This window comes from Sinocyclocheilus rhinocerous, unplaced genomic scaffold (assembly GCF_001515625.1).
Source record: "Sinocyclocheilus rhinocerous isolate Xijiao unplaced genomic scaffold, SAMN03320098_v1.1 scaffold2024, whole genome shotgun sequence".
NCBI classification, from domain to species: domain Eukaryota; kingdom Metazoa; phylum Chordata; class Actinopteri; order Cypriniformes; family Cyprinidae; genus Sinocyclocheilus; species Sinocyclocheilus rhinocerous.
The window spans coordinates 48,772-67,564 of NW_015667284.1; the positions used below are offsets into that span (position 1 = coordinate 48,772).

Here is an 18,793-nt window from a genome sequence, read left to right on the forward strand (position 1 = left end):
GTGTCTGTGTGAGTGTGAGTGTGAGTGTCTGTGTGAGTGTGAGTGTGAGTGTCTGTGTGTGTGTGAGTGTGTCTGTCGGGTCAGAGGTCAAAGACACTCACTGCCGCTGTACTTCGGCACCCAGCGGACGGAGGGCGGCAGTCCATTGATGTTGAAGTGTTTCCCGTCGAACTGCGCGCACTGCTCTTCTCTGAAATCCCTCCGGCCGCGGGGACACGGATCCGTGTTACACGAGCGGAACTTCATTCTGCGGCCCACACAAAACCGGCCTCCGTTCCTCGGCCTGAGAACCAGAAAGATATCTGTGCTGTTACACACTGAAAGAATAAGACCAGCCTCCGATGAGAGCCTTTTGATAGGAAGAACTGATTTAGTTTGAAAATTGGGCACATTTACAGACAAACTTCTTAATGAAACAGAAACAGCAGCATTGTAAAATTTGTAACATTTCATACTTTTAATGACATATTAGGGTGAATAAATATCACCTTGAAAATATAAAAACAAAAAACATCACCCTAAATACTTTAAAAAAATGGTTGTATAAAAATATAATTCTATTTTAGGGCCATTAAAATCAAATTTCACTCGAAAACTAAAAAGAAAATTTTAAAATACTATATTTTGCCTAAACAAAATTACATATTGGAGTGAATAATTATCAGAATGAATGAAGGAATGAATGCTTTGCCACCTTCATGAAGGGACTTAGTAACCGAGTTGAGTTTTGAATGCATGTTCATGTGTCGATGCGCTCACTCTGGTTTATTGCAGTCTCGGGTTGTGCTGCGTGTTCCTCCTCCACAGGTCCTGGAACACACACTGTAGGGGCCCCAGGGGCCCCATTCACCATGAACCGGCTTCATGTCCATCTCCTTATTCACACACATGCCGTGCCTGCAGTGCTGAACACACACAAACACATTATATCAGAAATTACATCATCTGGGGTCCAGAAATTAAGTGTCCACAAACCATGGTATTAAAAAACGTTTAAAAATTAAATAAACACACACACACACACACACACACACATACATTGTTTAAATCTAATTAATTATTATTATTATTAAATATTAAAATATTTTTATGAAAATATAAAGATGCAATTTATAAATGTATATAAATATAAATTCATATATTTATTTTTGCTCTCTCTTTCTGTCTAAAATCTTTATATATATTTTATAAATATATAAAATATGTAATTATGTATATTTATAATATATATATATGGATTTTTTAATATATGAAAATAAATTATTATTAATTGCATCATTATTCAATAATTTACGCTCTCTCTCATTCTCTCTCTCTATATATAATGCAAAACAAATTAGTATTTATATTATTATTAAATATTAATAACGCGTCACACCTGCTGGCCATAACACATTAGAGTCACACAGAGCTCATTACAGTCTGGCTGTGTCCTCCTTCCTCTCTTCATACTCACATCTGAAACACTGTCTTCACTATCAAAGCCCTTCCTGCTTTCCTTCATCACAGAACCTGTAATGCTACGCTATTTTGATGCATACCACAGTACTGAAATGCATATGTTATGGTACTACAGCGTACTTTCAAAACATTTTGTGCCAAAAAACATGGCAGCATCACGGTACTTTTTGCAAGGGAAGAAATTATGGTACACTGTAAAACTGTTTCTACCTATTTCAACTTAAAAACTTCTGTTCAGTTCAATTTTTAAAGGATAATAAACTTGGTTGTACAAGTCATTTCAACTTATTTTTTTTATTAAACTGACTTAAAAGAATCAAGTTGAATCTCATATAACTCATAAAAATGAAATTGCTCAAGATATTTTGATGAGTTACAGTAATGTAAAAACATAAGTTGCCATGACTTACTGAGCAAACTTTTTTTTTTTTTTTACAGTGCAGTAGTGCGGTATATATGAAAAAAGAACATGGTGTATTTCAAAAACATCTATCACCTTAGTAAATGTGCCCAAAAAATGGTGTAATAGTAGTAATAAAACTAGTAGTAGGTGAAAAACTAGTAGGTGTTCAAAAACCATGGTATTAACACAGTAAATGAAAATAAGTAAATAAAAAAATAATAAATTATATATATATAAAATATACAAAATATTTTATTAAATATTAAATATATAAAGATATGATGTGTTTATTGAACCAATCGGATAAGAGTAAATGGAGAGTCAGCGAGAGCCTCATGTGATTGGCTACAAGAAGGTGGTGGACCCGCCCTCCCCCTCACGCTTGCAAAACTCAGTTAGTGAGAGAATCGTGCCAAAATTGTAAGCGCAGAGAAAAGAAAGACGGAGCTGTACATATCGGTTTATTTCAGGAACTTTTTGCCCCACATGCACAAGTCATTTAGACATTTGCAACAGTTTGTTTTTTTACACATACAGATTGGTTCTATGCAGTCAATCCATTTTGCAGTTCTTGAAACTGTTGTTTTCGCTTACAAATCACTGTTCACAGGCTTGCAGTACTTTTGACCATATTTTAGCAAAAACAACGTGCCAAAAGTGTAAGTGCGAAAAATGGTAGTCAGAAGAATGCAGGTCATATTTATTTTGCGTTAGCATGAAGCTGCAGTTTTACAATACTTGAATTACACTTACGAGTAACAGTAAAATGCAGCAAATCATTTTTTCTTATGCTTGAAACACGATTTACACCTTTACAGAGCTTATCTTGCGCATGCAAATTTAATTTATGCTTACAGTCTTATGTACACTTCCACAACTCTTACCCTGTGTATGCAAATCTTTTAGGCATTAAATTACCTTCATATGTGTGTGTATATGTGTGTGTGTGTGTGTGTGACAGAGTGTGCGTGTGTGAGAGTGTGAGTGTGTGTGTGTGTGTGTGTGTGTGTGTGTGTGTGTGTGAATTACCTCATGTCCTCATTTTTCAAGTTTTCAAGTTTTTTTGAGAAAGTAAAAATGCAGAAAGTTTCCTGTGAGGGGTAGGTTTAGGGGTAGGGTTGGTGTAGGGCAATAGCACATACAGTTTGTACAGTATAAAAACCATTAAGCCTATGTAATGTCCCCACAATTCACAAAAACAAACATGAGTGTGTGTGTGTGTACAGAATAGACCGGGACCACCGGTGAGACCCGAGTGCCGCCCGTGAGAGCTGTCAGAGTCTGAAGTCTGAAGCCTTAAAGGCATTCCACTCCCCGCTGCCATTTTCATGTTTACAGCCTTTGTTTGGCTTGAAAAGGTGCTGTGGGAGAGAATCACAGCTTGAAAGAGGCTCCGAGGAGAAAAAGAAAGAGTAAAGGAGGGGTAAAACTATGGGCTGTTTGTTCTGCCAATAGAAGCATCTGGGCCCGACGTGACCTTCAATTAGACTCGTGACGGTGTGGAAACGGCCTGAGGTGTGTGTGTGTGTGAGAGAGACAGAGAGAGAGACGGGCTGAGGTGACTGTGAGCTTGTCAAAATTTGCCCTTAATTGAGAATGCAGTGAGATATTTGAAGGTCGAGTGAGAAAAAACAGCCCAGCTGCTGCCAACACGTGTTTTTGATTTGTGACTTTCACACACACACACACACACACACAAAATGTGCCCATACCACCTCAGTAGACACACACTCATTTAATAAAGCCAACAAACTGCTGGGAATCTACAACTAGAAACCACTCTTGTACACTTTGCGCAAGCATTAAAGGAAATTAAATATAAACCGGTCAGAAGCAGCAGAAACCATCCATCTGCTGTGTGAAGGTGATGTACAAGTAAAAAAAATAAAAAATAAATAAATAAAAACAATTTAGGCAATGACTGTGGGTCAGTTATAATAAATTATAAAAAAAAGAATGAAAATTAAAAATAATAAGTAAATAAATAAATACATATAAAATATAAAGAATAAAAACCTGTCAAAAGCAACAGAAACGCGATCTTTCTGTTGTGTGAAGGTGCTGTATGATAAAATGGAAAAAATAAATAAAAATAAAATAAAAATAAAAAGATTATAAAATCAATGAATTAATAAATAAAAATATGAATCTGTCAGAAGCAGCAGAAAATGTTGTTCTATCTGCTGCTCTGTGAATGTGCGGTGTGTAAAATCAAATCAAATAAAGATAAAATAATTTATGCCACATTTAAATAAATACACAAATAAACATAAAATATAATATAATTATAAAAAGAAACAAACTTGTCAGAAGCAGCAGAAACGGCGGCCCATCTGCTGTGTGAAGGTGCTGTATGGTTAAATGTGCCTGTAATTGTGTGAGCGCAGGAAAACAGCTCTCGTTCTCACCCTCGCTCATTCAGACAAGCTCGTTTGCAAAACACATCACCTCACATGCAGAACTTCTCACAGCTCAGGGTTAAAGGTCACGGCACTCACAGAAGGCTTCCGTTAGCACACGCACATCATAATCGACTATTCACTTTCCTAATTCATGTTCCTGGTATTATTCAGAATGATTCATCGGGTAAGTTAATTTGCTTAATCTGTCATCAATGTACAACAAATAACATTAATACTCACCAACTGTTTGCTCGTACTTGGCAATAATATCACAGCCCAGTCCAGTCCTATATAATTTCCCACCAAATATTATCTTGCACATGTAAAAATGGAAATTAAATATTAGAATCAATTATAAAAAATTACAAGTAGTAAAAATACAGAAAATAAATGCATTTATAAATAAACAAACACATACATAACATGCACCGGAAACATGTAAGTACGTGATTGCAAACATTTCTAGATTTCATGCCACTGCTTTCTGAAATATGACAGCAACACATCCTAGCATTCATTTGATATTTAATCAACTCTTCTAAACTATAACTTCTCATACAAAGGCTTACCGTGTTTCTCTGTCCTTCTGAAGCACTGCCAAACACCTGGCCAAACCGGGCATTAGCTTTCACGACAACACTAACCTGTTTTTAATTGACTTGGCTGGTTAAAAAAGGTGAAACGAACTTTGAGAACCATTCGGCAAACAGCATGAACGCACCTTTACCTCCATCACAACAACAACTCATTCGTGGAAATCAGATCCTGGGCCGCCGTTACAGTACTAGACGTCTCGCTGGAAACACATGCAGATTAGCCGGAGAAGTGACAAGTGATCCACACGGAGGAACACCAGCCAACCCGCAGAGCCACGGCCAGCAGATTCTCCAGCATCTACAAGCCTTCAGTCTCTTTCTCTGACTGCCTGAGACCAGGACAGGCTGAAGGTTCTGCTGAGGAGGCTTAGACACACAATAGTGTCGACTGTACCTCCAGACATAAAAGCTTGCTGGAACTGAATGCAAGCACATTTATGATTTGACTTCACTTGGAAGCATCTTTATTGGTATGTCCCAATAAACGGACTGCATTAACTGTTGAGTTCATGGTTTAAGTCGCAACCAGCACCCTGGAAACTTCCCCTACAGCTCCTCTGCTGAAAAGAAAATTTTACCAGTAAATTAAAATCCATGGAGGTTTGCTAGTTGAGCAAGTTAAAGGGATAGTTCACCCAAAAATGAAAATTAGCCCATTATTTACTCACCCTCAAACCATCCTAGGCATATATGACTTTCTTCTTTCAGACGAATCCAATCTGAGTTATATTAAAAAATGTCCTGGCTCTTCCAAGTTTTATAATGGCAGTGAATGGGTGTTATTTTTCAATAATCCAAAAGAAGTCCAATAAAGTGCATCCATCCATCATAAAAAGTGCCTCACACGGATCCGGGGGGTGAATAAAGGCCTCCTGAAGCGAATCAATACGCTTTTGTAAGAAAAATATCCATATTTAAAACTTTATAAACCGTAATCTCTAGCTTCCGCTAACTGTCGTACGCGCGTTCATTCCGGCGGATGATGGAGGATGTAGCGTAAGGTCCGGTGAGAAGTGACGAATGCGGAAGTGCAGCGAAGAGAGCAAAACAAAACAACGGTCACGAATTAGAAGCACAAAACGAGGATTTGTAAAGAAAAATGTGGGAGGATTTCGATATAAGCCGAGAGGTTTTCCTTTGCTAAAGTAAGGAAACTTTGCTTCCTTTGCTCCTGTAAACAAACATTGGTTCTCGCGAGACTAGCATATTAGCAAGCGCAAGCTAGAGATTACGGTTTATAAAGTTTTAAATATGGATATTTTTCGTACACAAACGCATCGATTCACTTCAGGAGGCCTTTATTCAGCCCCCGGAGCCGTGTGAGACACTTTTTATGATGGATGGATGCACTTTATTGGACTTCTTTTGGACCATTGAAAAATAACACCCATTCACTGCCATTATAAAGCTTGTCATTATAAAGCAAACTCCAAATGGATTCTCTGAAAGAAGAAAGTCATACACACCTAGGATGACTTATGGGGTAATTAAAATTTTTGGGTGAACTATCCCTTCAGGATCTAAAACACAAGATATGCTGGTGGTCTTCTGTGCGCCCCCCAATCCTTGTGCTTTTGAAACCCTCTCACAAGCACATATTCATGCCGGCAGGGCTCTTCAAAATAGCTTCTGGATGGCAGGCCGGCTCGCCCTGGAGATGACAGGAGCTGGATTGACTGCGGCCCATGCCTGGGCTCTCTCTCGAAAGGAGGGAGGGAGGGAGAGAGGGAGGGAGGTGTTGGTATTTATAGATGGCAAGTGATGGGATGCCCTCGTTAGCGCAGGGCTCACTGAGCCGGATGACAGACAGGCCACTGGGGTCATGTGACCACATTACTCACTCCAGCGCCCTGCAGGACAGTTCGGGAGGAGAGGGAATCGAGGACAGAGAGAGGCCGAGGGAACGAGGGGGAAACCACAAAGAATCAAAGTAATTGCGGTCGTGATCCGAACTCCAGCTCCGTCACGTTGCTCTTCTGCATCTCCGCTAGAGCGCTTGACGAGTACCAGCGTTTGTGTACACAGTGGTCCATTTACAAGCTCAAACGGGATCAAACAGCCGACGTTTGGAGATAAATGAGAGAGAAGGGAGACAGAGAAAGAGTGATATTTTGAACAAGCCTTCGTGAGGACCTTCCCACATTAAAGAGCTCGAGACAGGCAGGTGAGCCGAGACCGAGAGCTGCTTTTCTTTCAACTTCTGCCACTTCAAACGGTCCCATGAGGAGGTGACACCAGGCACTCAGCACCACAAACAAAGGTGCAGGGGCCACGAGGGGTAGAAGCCCAAGAAAAAAGACCCTTTGTGTCCCTGTTTTAGTAAAGAGTCACGCAGTAACTATTCCGCTTGGCATGATATATAACAGCGCTTCTAAACGGGTGGCTCACGATCCAGTTCAGTTCTGAATGAACTAACTATACAATATAAGAGTTTGGACAGCAAAATAAATACAATCAAAAACGAAGAAAGAAACACTTCCCATCTATTCTGCTGACAACCCATGCAAGTATTTCAGCTCAAATCCATCTGTCACTCGGTCGAAGCTTGTCAAATTACACCGGTGCCAACATACACTGGTCGACCTTGAATAAAACTAAAATAATAGAAAATACGACCCAGATGACATTAAATATGATTTCAAACAAATATAAACATGGTTTGTTCCAATAAGAATGTATTTTCATGAGATGAAAAAATTGGCAGCTGAGAGTATGAAACCAGCAGAACTCAAAGCATAAATAAATCAATATTTCATCATCATTTAATAATAAAATCATAAAATAATAAAATCAGTTTTTTTATTACACTTTTTGTATGATACAAAATTTTGGCTCTGTGTTGAATGAATCACCATCTAATGTAAAATCTGGTTCCTGAAGCCAAACAAGATAATTCCTTCCCAACTTAATTTTTTCATATAAATTGATGTAGGGATGTTTGGTTGAACTAACACTGCTTTAAAAACCATTACAGTCACTGAAGCTGGAGCAATAATGCTAGAGCATTAATAGACGTGAAGCGCTAGTCAAAGGGGAGGTCTGTTTCGCTAATGTGTAATGAAGCTTAACACTGACATGAACTCTTTCATGCCCTTGTGGTTTTAATCAGATGACGGTGAGAATAACCAACAAACGCTGCTCGCTCTCCTTCCTCCGCAGGCCTTCACGTACCGCACGGCAGTCGCACGGTTAATGAGAACAAGAAAGGTTTCTGCTTTCCCAGCCACTAACCTGATTGCGGTTGTTTTGGTTGGATTAAGACACTGCCAACCTCAGTTAACATTTGATTCACTCAGAAAGCCTTGTTCTAGAAGTTTCCCCTGCACTTAAAGGGACAGTTCACCCAAAAATGAAAATTAGCCCACGATTTACTCGCCCTCAAGCTATCCTAGGTGTAGATGACTTTCTTATTTCAGACCAAAACAATCAGAGTTATATAAAAAATGTCCTGGCTCTTCCAAGCTTTAGGACAGCAAAATAAATACAATCAAAAACGAAGAAAGAAACACTTCCCATCTATTCTGCTGGCAAACCATGCAAGTATTTCAGCTCAAATCCATCTGTCACTCGGTCGAAGCTTGTCAAATTACACCGGTGCCAACATACACTGGTCGACCTTGAATAAAACTAAAATAATAGAAAATACGACCCAGATGACATTAAATATGGGTTCAAAGACATAAATATGGTTTGTTCCAATTAAAGTGTGTTTTTATGAGATGAACCATTGGCAGCCGAGAGTATGAAACCAGCAGAAATAAATCAAACACTCAAACTATTAAAAGTTTTTAAATATAATGTTAATAAACAACCACTTAAAAAATAAATAAATATAGCTAATATGCTAGTCTCGTAAGAACCGACGTATGTTTACAGGAGCAAAGGAAGCAAAGTTTCCTTACTTTAGCAAAGGAAAACCAGTCTCCTGTTGGCTTATATCGAAATCCTCCGACATTCTTCTTTACAAATCCTCGTTTTGTACTTCTATTCTCCTAATCAAAATGTTTCAAACAACTTGGGAATATTGGTTTAAACAAGGTTTTTCTTGTCCTCAATCCCTGATTTGAGGTTTGAGGTCAGAGATTAAAGGGTTAGTTCACCCAAAAATGAAAATTAGGCTGTGTTTTACTTACCCCAGAGGCATCCTAGGTGTATATGACTTTCTTCTTTCAGACAAATCCAATGGGAGTTATATTTTAAAATGCCCTGGCTCTTTCAAGCTTTATAATGGCAGTGGGCTGGTGTTATTTTTCAATAGTACAATCAAAGTCAAATAAAGTGCCTCCATCCACAATAAAAAGTGCCACACATGGCTCTGGGGGGTGAATAAAGGCCTCCTGTACCGAATCGATGCATTTCTGTAAGAAAAATATCCATATTTAAAACTTTATAAACCGTAATCTCTAGCTTCCGCTTGCTAATATGCTAGTCTCGTAAGAACCGACGTATGTTTACAGGAGCAAAGGAAGCAAAGTTTCCTTACTTTAGCAAAGGAAAACCAGTCTCCTGTTGGCTTATATTGAAATCCTCAGACATTCTTCTTTACAAATCTTCATTTTGTACTTTAATTCGTGACCGGTGTTTTGTTTTGCTCTCTCCGCTGCACTTCCGCATTCGTCACTTCTCACCGGAGCTTACGCTACATCCTCCATCATCCGCCGGAATGAACGCGCCTACGACAGTTTGCGGAAGCTAGAGATTACTGCTTATAAAGTTTTAAATATGGATATATTTCTTACAAAAACGCATTGATTCGCTTCAGGAGGCCTTTATTCAGCCCCTGGAGCCGTGTGAGGCACTTTTTATGATGGATGGCTGTGCTTTATTGGACTTCTTTTGGATTATTGAAAAATAACACCCATTCACTGCCATTATAAACCTTGGAGGAGCCAGGACGTTTTTAAATATAACTCCAATTGGATTCGTCTGAAAGAAGAAAGTCATATACACCTAGGATGACTTGAGGGCGAGTAAATCATAGGCTAATTTTCATTTTTGGGTGAACTATCCCTTTAAAGGGTTAAAAAATAAGGAAAAACTGACCCCCTCCTTCTGCAGCTCTTCCCTGAGTGTAGCGTCTAAACCCAACACTCTCTAAAACTCTCTGACTAGTGACCCACTCACCTGCGGCATAAAGAGGTTTGAGGGTCACGGGTTCACAACAAGGTGGGTGGCGTTCGGTTTCAAAGGCTTGATACTTCACCTTGCTTCTCAGCTCTCAAAGATCCAGCAGCAATGAACTAAATTTGGCTAATTAGCATAGAAATCAAGAGGTGGAGAAAAAAACAAAAAAAAACAAGAGAAGGACTGACGCTAACATCACAACACTTACGAGACACCCGATATATCCGGATCTCGTGAGGAACTGGATGGTTTTCTTTTACAATTTATCTTGTAGCTCTCTTTGTTCCAGATCTTCCCAATCATGTGGGATTAAATAAATACCCCTAAATGAATTTGACTACGTGTTTAGGCAGTTAATGTCACGGATGAGAAGGGAAACCAGCTACACAAGCTCACATTACCATCCTCATCAGCTTTGACATTTCAGTTTAACGCACGACTGACCGCCAGACAAAAACAGGAAAGTGCCTTACCATGCCATAGCCACATTCAGTCCCATCAGCCAGCGGCATGTGCTGCGTACGGCATCCTTTATGTTCACCCTCCGCACTGGTGCACCAGAGACGCTTGCACTGTTTCTGCAATCGACAAGAGTCGTTTCAGTCTAAACCGGGGAAATGAAAGTACTCGAGAGTTCCCTTGACTTGGGTACAATCCTAAATACAGTTGAGTCACTAGTATGGACGATGGATTAAGATGGTTAGCTAACAGAACCTTGAGACTACAAGGACTCAGCTATGTTTCCATCACCCTGTTTTTAAACGCCTTTTGAAGTATCGCATCAGAAACGAGTGATGGAAACGCCCAATTTAGAAACAAAAATCCTTAATTTGTAAAAAAGTTTTTACGCTCGCTTTGACTTGTGCGAAAAAGGGTTAATGCGAATAATGGGAGACCGAAATGCATTTGCGCATAAATTCCTCCATGTGTCTCAAAAACATCATGTGACTGCGCTATGGCACGGCATAACCTGACTAACCCGCAGACCGATCTCGTCGCACTGCATCTGAAATGTTGTTATGGTCGTTCTGAAATGCCCGGGTAAAGTCTGTCATCAAAGTATTTCTGTAGAATCTCCTCCCAGAACTGGGAACAGCGTTCCCAAAAAGCAGCATCCGCCTCTGAAAGCAACGAGTGCATTTATTGTGTTTCATCTGCTCACTCGATAATAAAGTAATTTATTATATATGAAAATTAGTGCTGTCAATCGATTTAACAAAATTAACTAATCAAATTTTTTCTAAAATGAATCGCGATTAATCCCGCCTAACATTAAAGTTTTTAAAAATACTTTTACGTTGCAATAATTTCACATTCATTCTTCAAATTAACATAGAAACAACATAAAAACAATATATTTTAATATTTGTATAATGGCATTGTTTTTATGACAGAAGGCGAGTATCCCTGATACCAATACTACTGATATCTCTATGAAATTGTTTTTTTCCCCTCATATTTAGCTACATGTGCTCTTCAGCAAGTAGGAAATATACAGAAATTGAATAAAGCTATAAAACACTAAATTCTAAATTAAATATATATGAATCCATTAAGCTATAAGAAATTATTGATTTGTTCTTTTTGTCTTTTGTTCTTTGATGAACAGCATCACAGCAGCTGGTTATGATGCTTTAAGAGCTGCTGCTGCTGAACGTGACGTGGATCTCACACGCATGCATGTTTCTCATAACTCTTTACCTTTTCTGACTCTCTTCAGCTCTTAAAGTCTCTGTAATGAGCTGACGAGTTGAATCGGGTGTGTTAGACGAGGGAGACAGTGCTGCTGCTCCAGGACGGTTTGGAAAACCACTGCATTTCAGAGACATGTTCTTATATCTGACGCATATATAACAAATACTTACATGTATGCACAGCTTTAAGGCAGCTTTAATCGCCTTTTTGGTAACTTAATGACTTAACTGAAGACGTAACTGCAACATTGCATGCTCGTGGTTTCTTTCACGCTTTGATATGAAATGATACAGGCTACAGCGCAGCCTGGTGCATTTGTGCGTGCAATTGAACGAGCACGCGCTACGAGCGCAGTCGTACGTTATTCGCACATTTTCTGCGATATTCCAAAGCTAAATACACAACTTTGGATGGAAACCCGGCTAGTGACCAGAAGAAGTGATGAACAATGGGAGAACTGAACAGAAACAGTGTGGTTCCCTAAAGAGAGTCTGGCAATCCCTTGTTAAATGTCTAAACAGCCTCCCAAAGGATGATGGACCGATGCACAAAGGATCTCTTGTTAACAGGGATGAGACATTATAAGGTGTGACATCACCACCGAGACATTCGGGATCCACTGTCTAAGCTTTAGATAGCATACCATAAACGGGCAGACTTGGGAGCCGGGGCCGAACATGAGTTCGCACTGCCGGTTGGCGTTGTAGAGTTGACCTGGCAGCTGGTTGGGAAGGTTATACGTCCTCCCCGAGGGCTCGTCCAGGAGACATTCACCATAACCAGTGCTGAGAAGACAAAGACAGAGAGATAACAACACACTGCATCAAGGAGAGCTCTATCTAGCGATAGCTTCAGACGAGTTTCTTCATCCTGAGACTGTAAAGCATGTTCTGTTTTTTTTCCATCAATGATATGAATGCAGTCTTTCTGATTTCACCCGGCGCCTGAAGGCCAAGTGTAAGATGGAGAAAGCGGTGGGTGGTCTGCTTTGTTACCGGCTAGTAACTGACTGAATGGACTTAGACCTTGGCCAACACAAAGCTGCATTTCACGCAAGAGAAGACGGTGCTCTTTAACAATGATGGGTCTTCAAGAATCAACTGAGCGGTGCCAAAACCAACGCTTCAGCACATCAGTCCTCCAGCTCGCACTCGCTCCGGCTACGTCACGACATATATGTCCCACCACACCCTTCATTGAAACACATAAAGGAGCTACAAAAGAGCAGCTGTTTTACGGGCACCGCACTGAATTGTTGGGCTTAACGTCTCTGAATGGCTCTTTCAGCCAGAGAGAGAGCAAAATAAACCTCCTTTCTCCGTTTGCCTGCTCACCTTTCTGCAAGGGAGAACGGAAATCAGGTTCAGAATAGCCGTGTGTTGTGATGTAATTATGCGAGTTGTTGGTTCAATTTGTCCTTGGGTTTGAGACTAAACACCCGTGTCAGCTGGTTTAGTCCTCTCATTAGCTCCACACACCCTACTGTACAAGACATCTTTGTCTTTTAGAGGGGGAAAACGAGCACTACTCGAGGGGCATGTGTCCTTCTGCGGGACTCATTTATCCATCAGAGTAACGCTGTACGCTCTCGTCTCTCTGCACCTCACCATCAGCACCTAAGAGTTTGAGTAATGAACTCATAAAAGCTCACAAAACCCAAAAGCCTTCACAGGAGTACACTAGTGCAAAGCTCTTAAAGAGCGATAAGACTACAGTAAACCGAGACCACCAGATCTCCAAGTATCTCACAGCTATGCTCAAGTGAGTGTGCGTGTGTGAATTCAGACTCCATCACATGGTGAAACCACTGGACAATCAGCATCCTAACACTAGTTAAAGAGACCGTTCCCCCAAAACAGAAAGGTGCGAATGCTAAAGAAGATATGTTGATGAATGCTGGGTTCAAACACCATTGGAACCAACTGAAAAAACAAAACAAAAAAGAAAATACATTAATCAAAATATCTTTTCACAAAAAATAAATAAAAAATGACATGAGGGTGAAGTTCTTCCTGAGATTTTAAGTTAATATTTCAATAATTTAACAACACATTCACAGTAATCTGATGCTGGTTAACATACAGATAAACAAATATTTAGTTTTATTTGGATTTATTTCATTTGAACTTCTACATTTTAAATCATGTTGAGTTTTTTATTTTTTTTGGTATTTGAAATAAAGCCGAAATAAAATAAAACAAATATTGATGAACATGAATATTGAATATAGATGAAAAACGTAAAGTTAAAAAATGTTAATGAAAATTACAAATGTTGCAACTAACTAAAATAAATACATTTAAGTTGAAGTATACACACACTCACTCACACACACACACTCTCACGCACACTCTCTCGCACACTCTCTCGCACTCTCGCACACTCTCGCACACACTCTCGCACACTCTCTCGCACTCTCGCACACTCTCGCACACACTCTCGCACACTCTCTCGCACTCTCGCACACTCTCGCACACACTCTCGCACACTCTCTCGCACTCTCGCACACTCTCGCACACACTCTCGCACACTCTCTCGCACTCTCGCACACTCTCGCACACACTCTCGCACACTCTCTCGCACTCTCGCACACTCTCGCACACACTCTCGCACACTCTCTCGCACTCTCGCACACTCTCGCACACACTCTCGCACACTCTCTCGCACTCTCGCACACTCTCGCACACACTCTCGCACACTCTCTCGCACTCTCGCACACTCTCGCACACACTCTCGCACACTCTCTCGCACTCTCGCACACTCTCGCACACACTCTCGCACACTCTCTCGCACTCTCGCACACTCTCGCACACACTCTCGCACACACACACACTCTCTCTCACACACTCTCTCACACACTCTCTCACACACTCTCTCACACACTCTCTCACACACACACACACACTCTCTCACACACTCACTCACACACACACACTCTCACGCACACTCTCTCGCACACTCTCTCGCACACACACACACACACACTCTCTCACACACTCACTCACACACACACACTCTCTCACACACTCTCTCACACACACACACACACACTCTCTCTCACACACTCTCTCACACACTCTCTCACACACATACATAAAAGACAAAAGCACATAACAAAATTACTAAAACTAAAAAAAGCCTAATTACCTAAACTAAAATTAACATTTTAATGAACTAAAATTAAAATGAAAACTGAAAATATAAAAATAAAAGCCAATTCAAAATATTAAGAAATAGTACACTAGTATATAACACTAAAATAACATGCCTAAACCAACTAATAACTAGAGTAAAACTAGCTGGATTTTCTGGAATTTCCTGCAGACAAATGACAAATATTTTAAAACAGACACAAGGGTAATTAAATGATGCCAGAAAGATAATTTTTGGAGCAACTATCCCTCTAAGAGGTTATTTATATACTATAGTATTGTGGTACTTGCTGAAGACTTATCATGATGCAAGTCCAAAAGCCTGATAATACCAAGATACTTTCTTGGAAATGTTCTTTGAGCTCAGGTCACGCTGCACCTTTCTGCCACACACACGAAGTCCACACCTAAAGTGAGTTTATTAAGGAAAATGACTCACTGTTATTATTATAGAAGGGTTTTTGGACATGTACCATGGCAGCTTAGAGAAACAAGTAAATATCATGGTATATAAATACAGTAATCATTCAGTACCACGGTATTAGACGTCATTCTAGCCCACTTATGATTAATATCCATATATACTTCTACGTGACGTTCTGTGAAGCTTGTCTGAGCGAGCAACAGTAAGCAACGGTCAACCGGCCTCGTGTTCATTAGTAAAGAGTTCTGGTGCAGCTTCTTCTGAGTTTTAGTATGAGATTCAAGCCACTGACGGCAGAACAGAACGAGACGTAGCTGCTTCTGAAAGCCTCAATGAACGTCTGACGGAGCTTTACTGCGAGAGAAGAGTCTGAGATACACAGCTAGCAGGTTTCTCCCATCTCGCAGTGACAAACTGATTTTTGCATGCAGCGATCTACCATGACTACATACTCCAACTTAACAGCCGAGTGAACCGAGTTAATAATCAAACGCACTGACCTAAACTGCTTTGGGATTCTGAGAATCATTCATAGATTAAAAAGGAGCAACATTGTATGCTTTAAAACGCAGCTGGCGATAATGTGCAAATGAGTTGTTTAGATTAATCTGAAAAGCAAGTGACGAAGTGTGTGTGCATGCGGTGTTTTGGTGTGTGTGTTCTCTGTAATCTCCTGACTTCAACTGAACAGACAGTCCAAACACTTGAGCGGCTCTGGATGACTGTCAGCGCTTTACATCGCTGCTCCAGCAATCACCAGAGCTCTGCAGCAAACGCACACGCATCTCAACACACCGGCTCTCTGTTTGTGATCAAACCTTTCAATGCGAGAAAAGAAAGAAACGGCATACATGTCAGCATTTTCTCAAAGCAATGAGATTAAAAACAGAGCAAACGGAGAGTTGTGCTGAAGTCTGCTGCTCTTCTCCTGAGAAAAACACTCCAGTAATCTAGAGTTTCACATCTCAATATCATCTAACTCCAATAAGTCTCCTGAGCTGTGAAAGAGCAACATCTGAGCAATAAAACTGTCCTCCTATTGAAGAAATGACTGAAATTACGGAATTATTGTCCTAAAGTCAATATAAACGGTGTCCACAAACCTTTTTACTTGTGCAATGTGTTTTCTATTTCTCAGCGAAACAGAATAATTAGGAAAAAATACAGAAGAAATTACAAAGAATTAATTACCAAAGTTATCAACCAAAGGCATATTACAAAACTGCCCTACCTAAATAAAATAAATAAATAAATAAAAATGATATATATATATATTTCAAAGTTGTAAATAAAACAAGGACTATTAGAGTATATTTTATAAGAAAATACTATTTTAGTTTTTCTACTTTAAAATTTCATGTTTAATTCAATGTTTTACTAACAATTTCTGAGTAAAATAGTTTCTAAATATTTTTTTTCAGTGTAAAAACAAACAGTGTTCACGAGCCATTTAATTAATTAATTAATCTATTATTATTTATTAATGATGTATTAATTATAAATAATAATTTATTAATTATTAATATATTAATCAACTATTTATTAATATATTATTAATAATAAAATGTGTAATTACTAATATAACTAATTATATAATGATGAAAAATAAGACAATACTATAAGATTTTATTCATTCATTCATTCATTATTTATTTATAAAGCACATTTAAAAACAACCCAGGGTTGACCAAAGTGCTGTACAGATAATAGAAGTCAAATAAAGATACAAATGATAATATCTCAAAAAGAAAAAAATAATAATAAATTAGAGATCCACACTAAGCAAATGTGTTTTAAGTTTTGATTTGAAAGAGGAAAGTGATGACACCATTCGGATCGAAACCGGTAGGCTGTTCCAGAGTTTGGGGCCTACTGTCGCAAAAGCTCGGTCTCCACGATGTTTTAACCTCGATCTACACACAGAGAGCAATCCAAGGCTGCCTGATCTAAGTGACCTAGAAGGATTGTGATAATGTAAAATGTCAGAAAGATACGCTGGTGCTAGGCCATGTAATGCTTTAAAAACAAAAACTAGAATTTTAAAATCTATTCTCAGTTTGACTGGTAGCCAATGCAGAGAAGTTAAGATGGGAGAGATATGATCAAATTTTCGACTGTCAGTCAGCAGCCTGGCTGCAGCATTTTGTACCATTTGAAGACGCCCGATGGATGATTGATTTGCACCATAATAAAGTGAATTGCAATAATCAAGGCGTGAAGTAATAAATGCATGGATAACTTTTTCAAAGTTCTTTAAAGAAAGAACAGGTTTGACTTTTGCGAGACGTCGTAAATGATAAAAACAGGATTTAACAACAGAATTAATTTGTTTATCGAACTTGAGACCTGAGTATAACAATCTCGTCAGGCATATTTACAACAAAAATCAATTTATGACATATTAAAAGACTAATTACGTTCACCCCAAATACTAATCAGTTGTAATTTTACATTTATTAAATGTGCCACTATCCTAGGTTTTGCCCATTTGTCAGTAAGAATTTTTTACTCATTTAAAACAATCAAATTTAATATGCTCCCTTATTCTTTTATATATTTTAATATGTACACGCCAGAATAAGCATGTTTGAATTTTTACATAAATATTGTGTTACACTGAATGACAATGTAACATTATTTCAACCAAATTTTGACATTTTATTCTCCAAAAACTTAAACTTTTTTATGTGTTTGATTAGTCTTTTCTTTGCACTCCTTGAGTTTCTTCTAGTCGTGTAACCCGTCGATCCACGATCCGAACCCTGATCCTCAGGCCTCACAGACAGAGAAAACCTCATGATCACTGACACTTCCTGTCCTTCAGCTGCGTCGCCCCGGGTTACGGTTGCCGAGGGGCCAAGAACGCCGAGAGAAAGCAGACAGACTCAGACGAGAGCGGCACAGGAAGTGCTCGTCTCAAAGGGGAAGTGCAGTTTGGAGCTGTTGAGGATTTGAGCAAAGGTCATCTTAACCTTAAAACCACAACGCTGACGTCTGATATTAGCACACCGACACACAAGCCAACGGCCTGCTGGGAAAAACACGTCATAGTTGTGTTTTGGGACATGCATTAACCAGATAAACCAGTTCCTACCATCTTAACCAAGGTGCTCTACCAGCTTTAACCAGTTGACTAAGATTCAGACTCAACTGTTCAATCACCTAAACTAACTGGGTTTTCTAGAGTTTCCTACAGATCAATGAGAAGTGTTTAAAACAGACTTTACACAGAAAACACTGTGAATAAAAATCTGAACTGATCATTTCATTCATATGAATAAATTCCTTTTAAATAAATATAAAATATAAATAGAAAAGTAAATAATTTTAAATAAATATTTTGTTATACTATATTATAATATAGTAAAATATTTAATTTTGTTTTTATTTTAAAAATAAATATTTAATAATTTATTATTATATTAATTTAAAATGTTTATGATCTAATTAATTATTAGATTCATGAAACCCTAACCTAAACTCAGTTTCATTATTGTTAACTAATGCTGAGTTCACACTGCACGATTTTCAAAGAC

At 38.9% G+C, this 18,793-nt stretch overlaps 1 protein-coding gene across 1 annotated transcript in view; it reads right to left on the reverse strand.

Annotated features, from left to right (window-relative positions):
• LOC107733613 (A disintegrin and metalloproteinase with thrombospondin motifs 20-like) overlaps nucleotides 1-18,793 on the reverse strand; it is a 66,496-nt gene that overhangs the window by 31,753 nt on the left and 15,950 nt on the right. The window contains exons 10-13 of the mRNA XM_016545323.1: nucleotides 12,325-12,466; nucleotides 10,460-10,564; nucleotides 760-905; nucleotides 102-283 (exon numbers count right to left, since the gene is read on the reverse strand). Of these exons, the coding sequence (XP_016400809.1) occupies nucleotides 102-283; nucleotides 760-905; nucleotides 10,460-10,564; nucleotides 12,325-12,466 (575 nt within the window). The remainder of the gene's footprint in view (nucleotides 1-101; nucleotides 284-759; nucleotides 906-10,459; nucleotides 10,565-12,324; nucleotides 12,467-18,793) is intronic.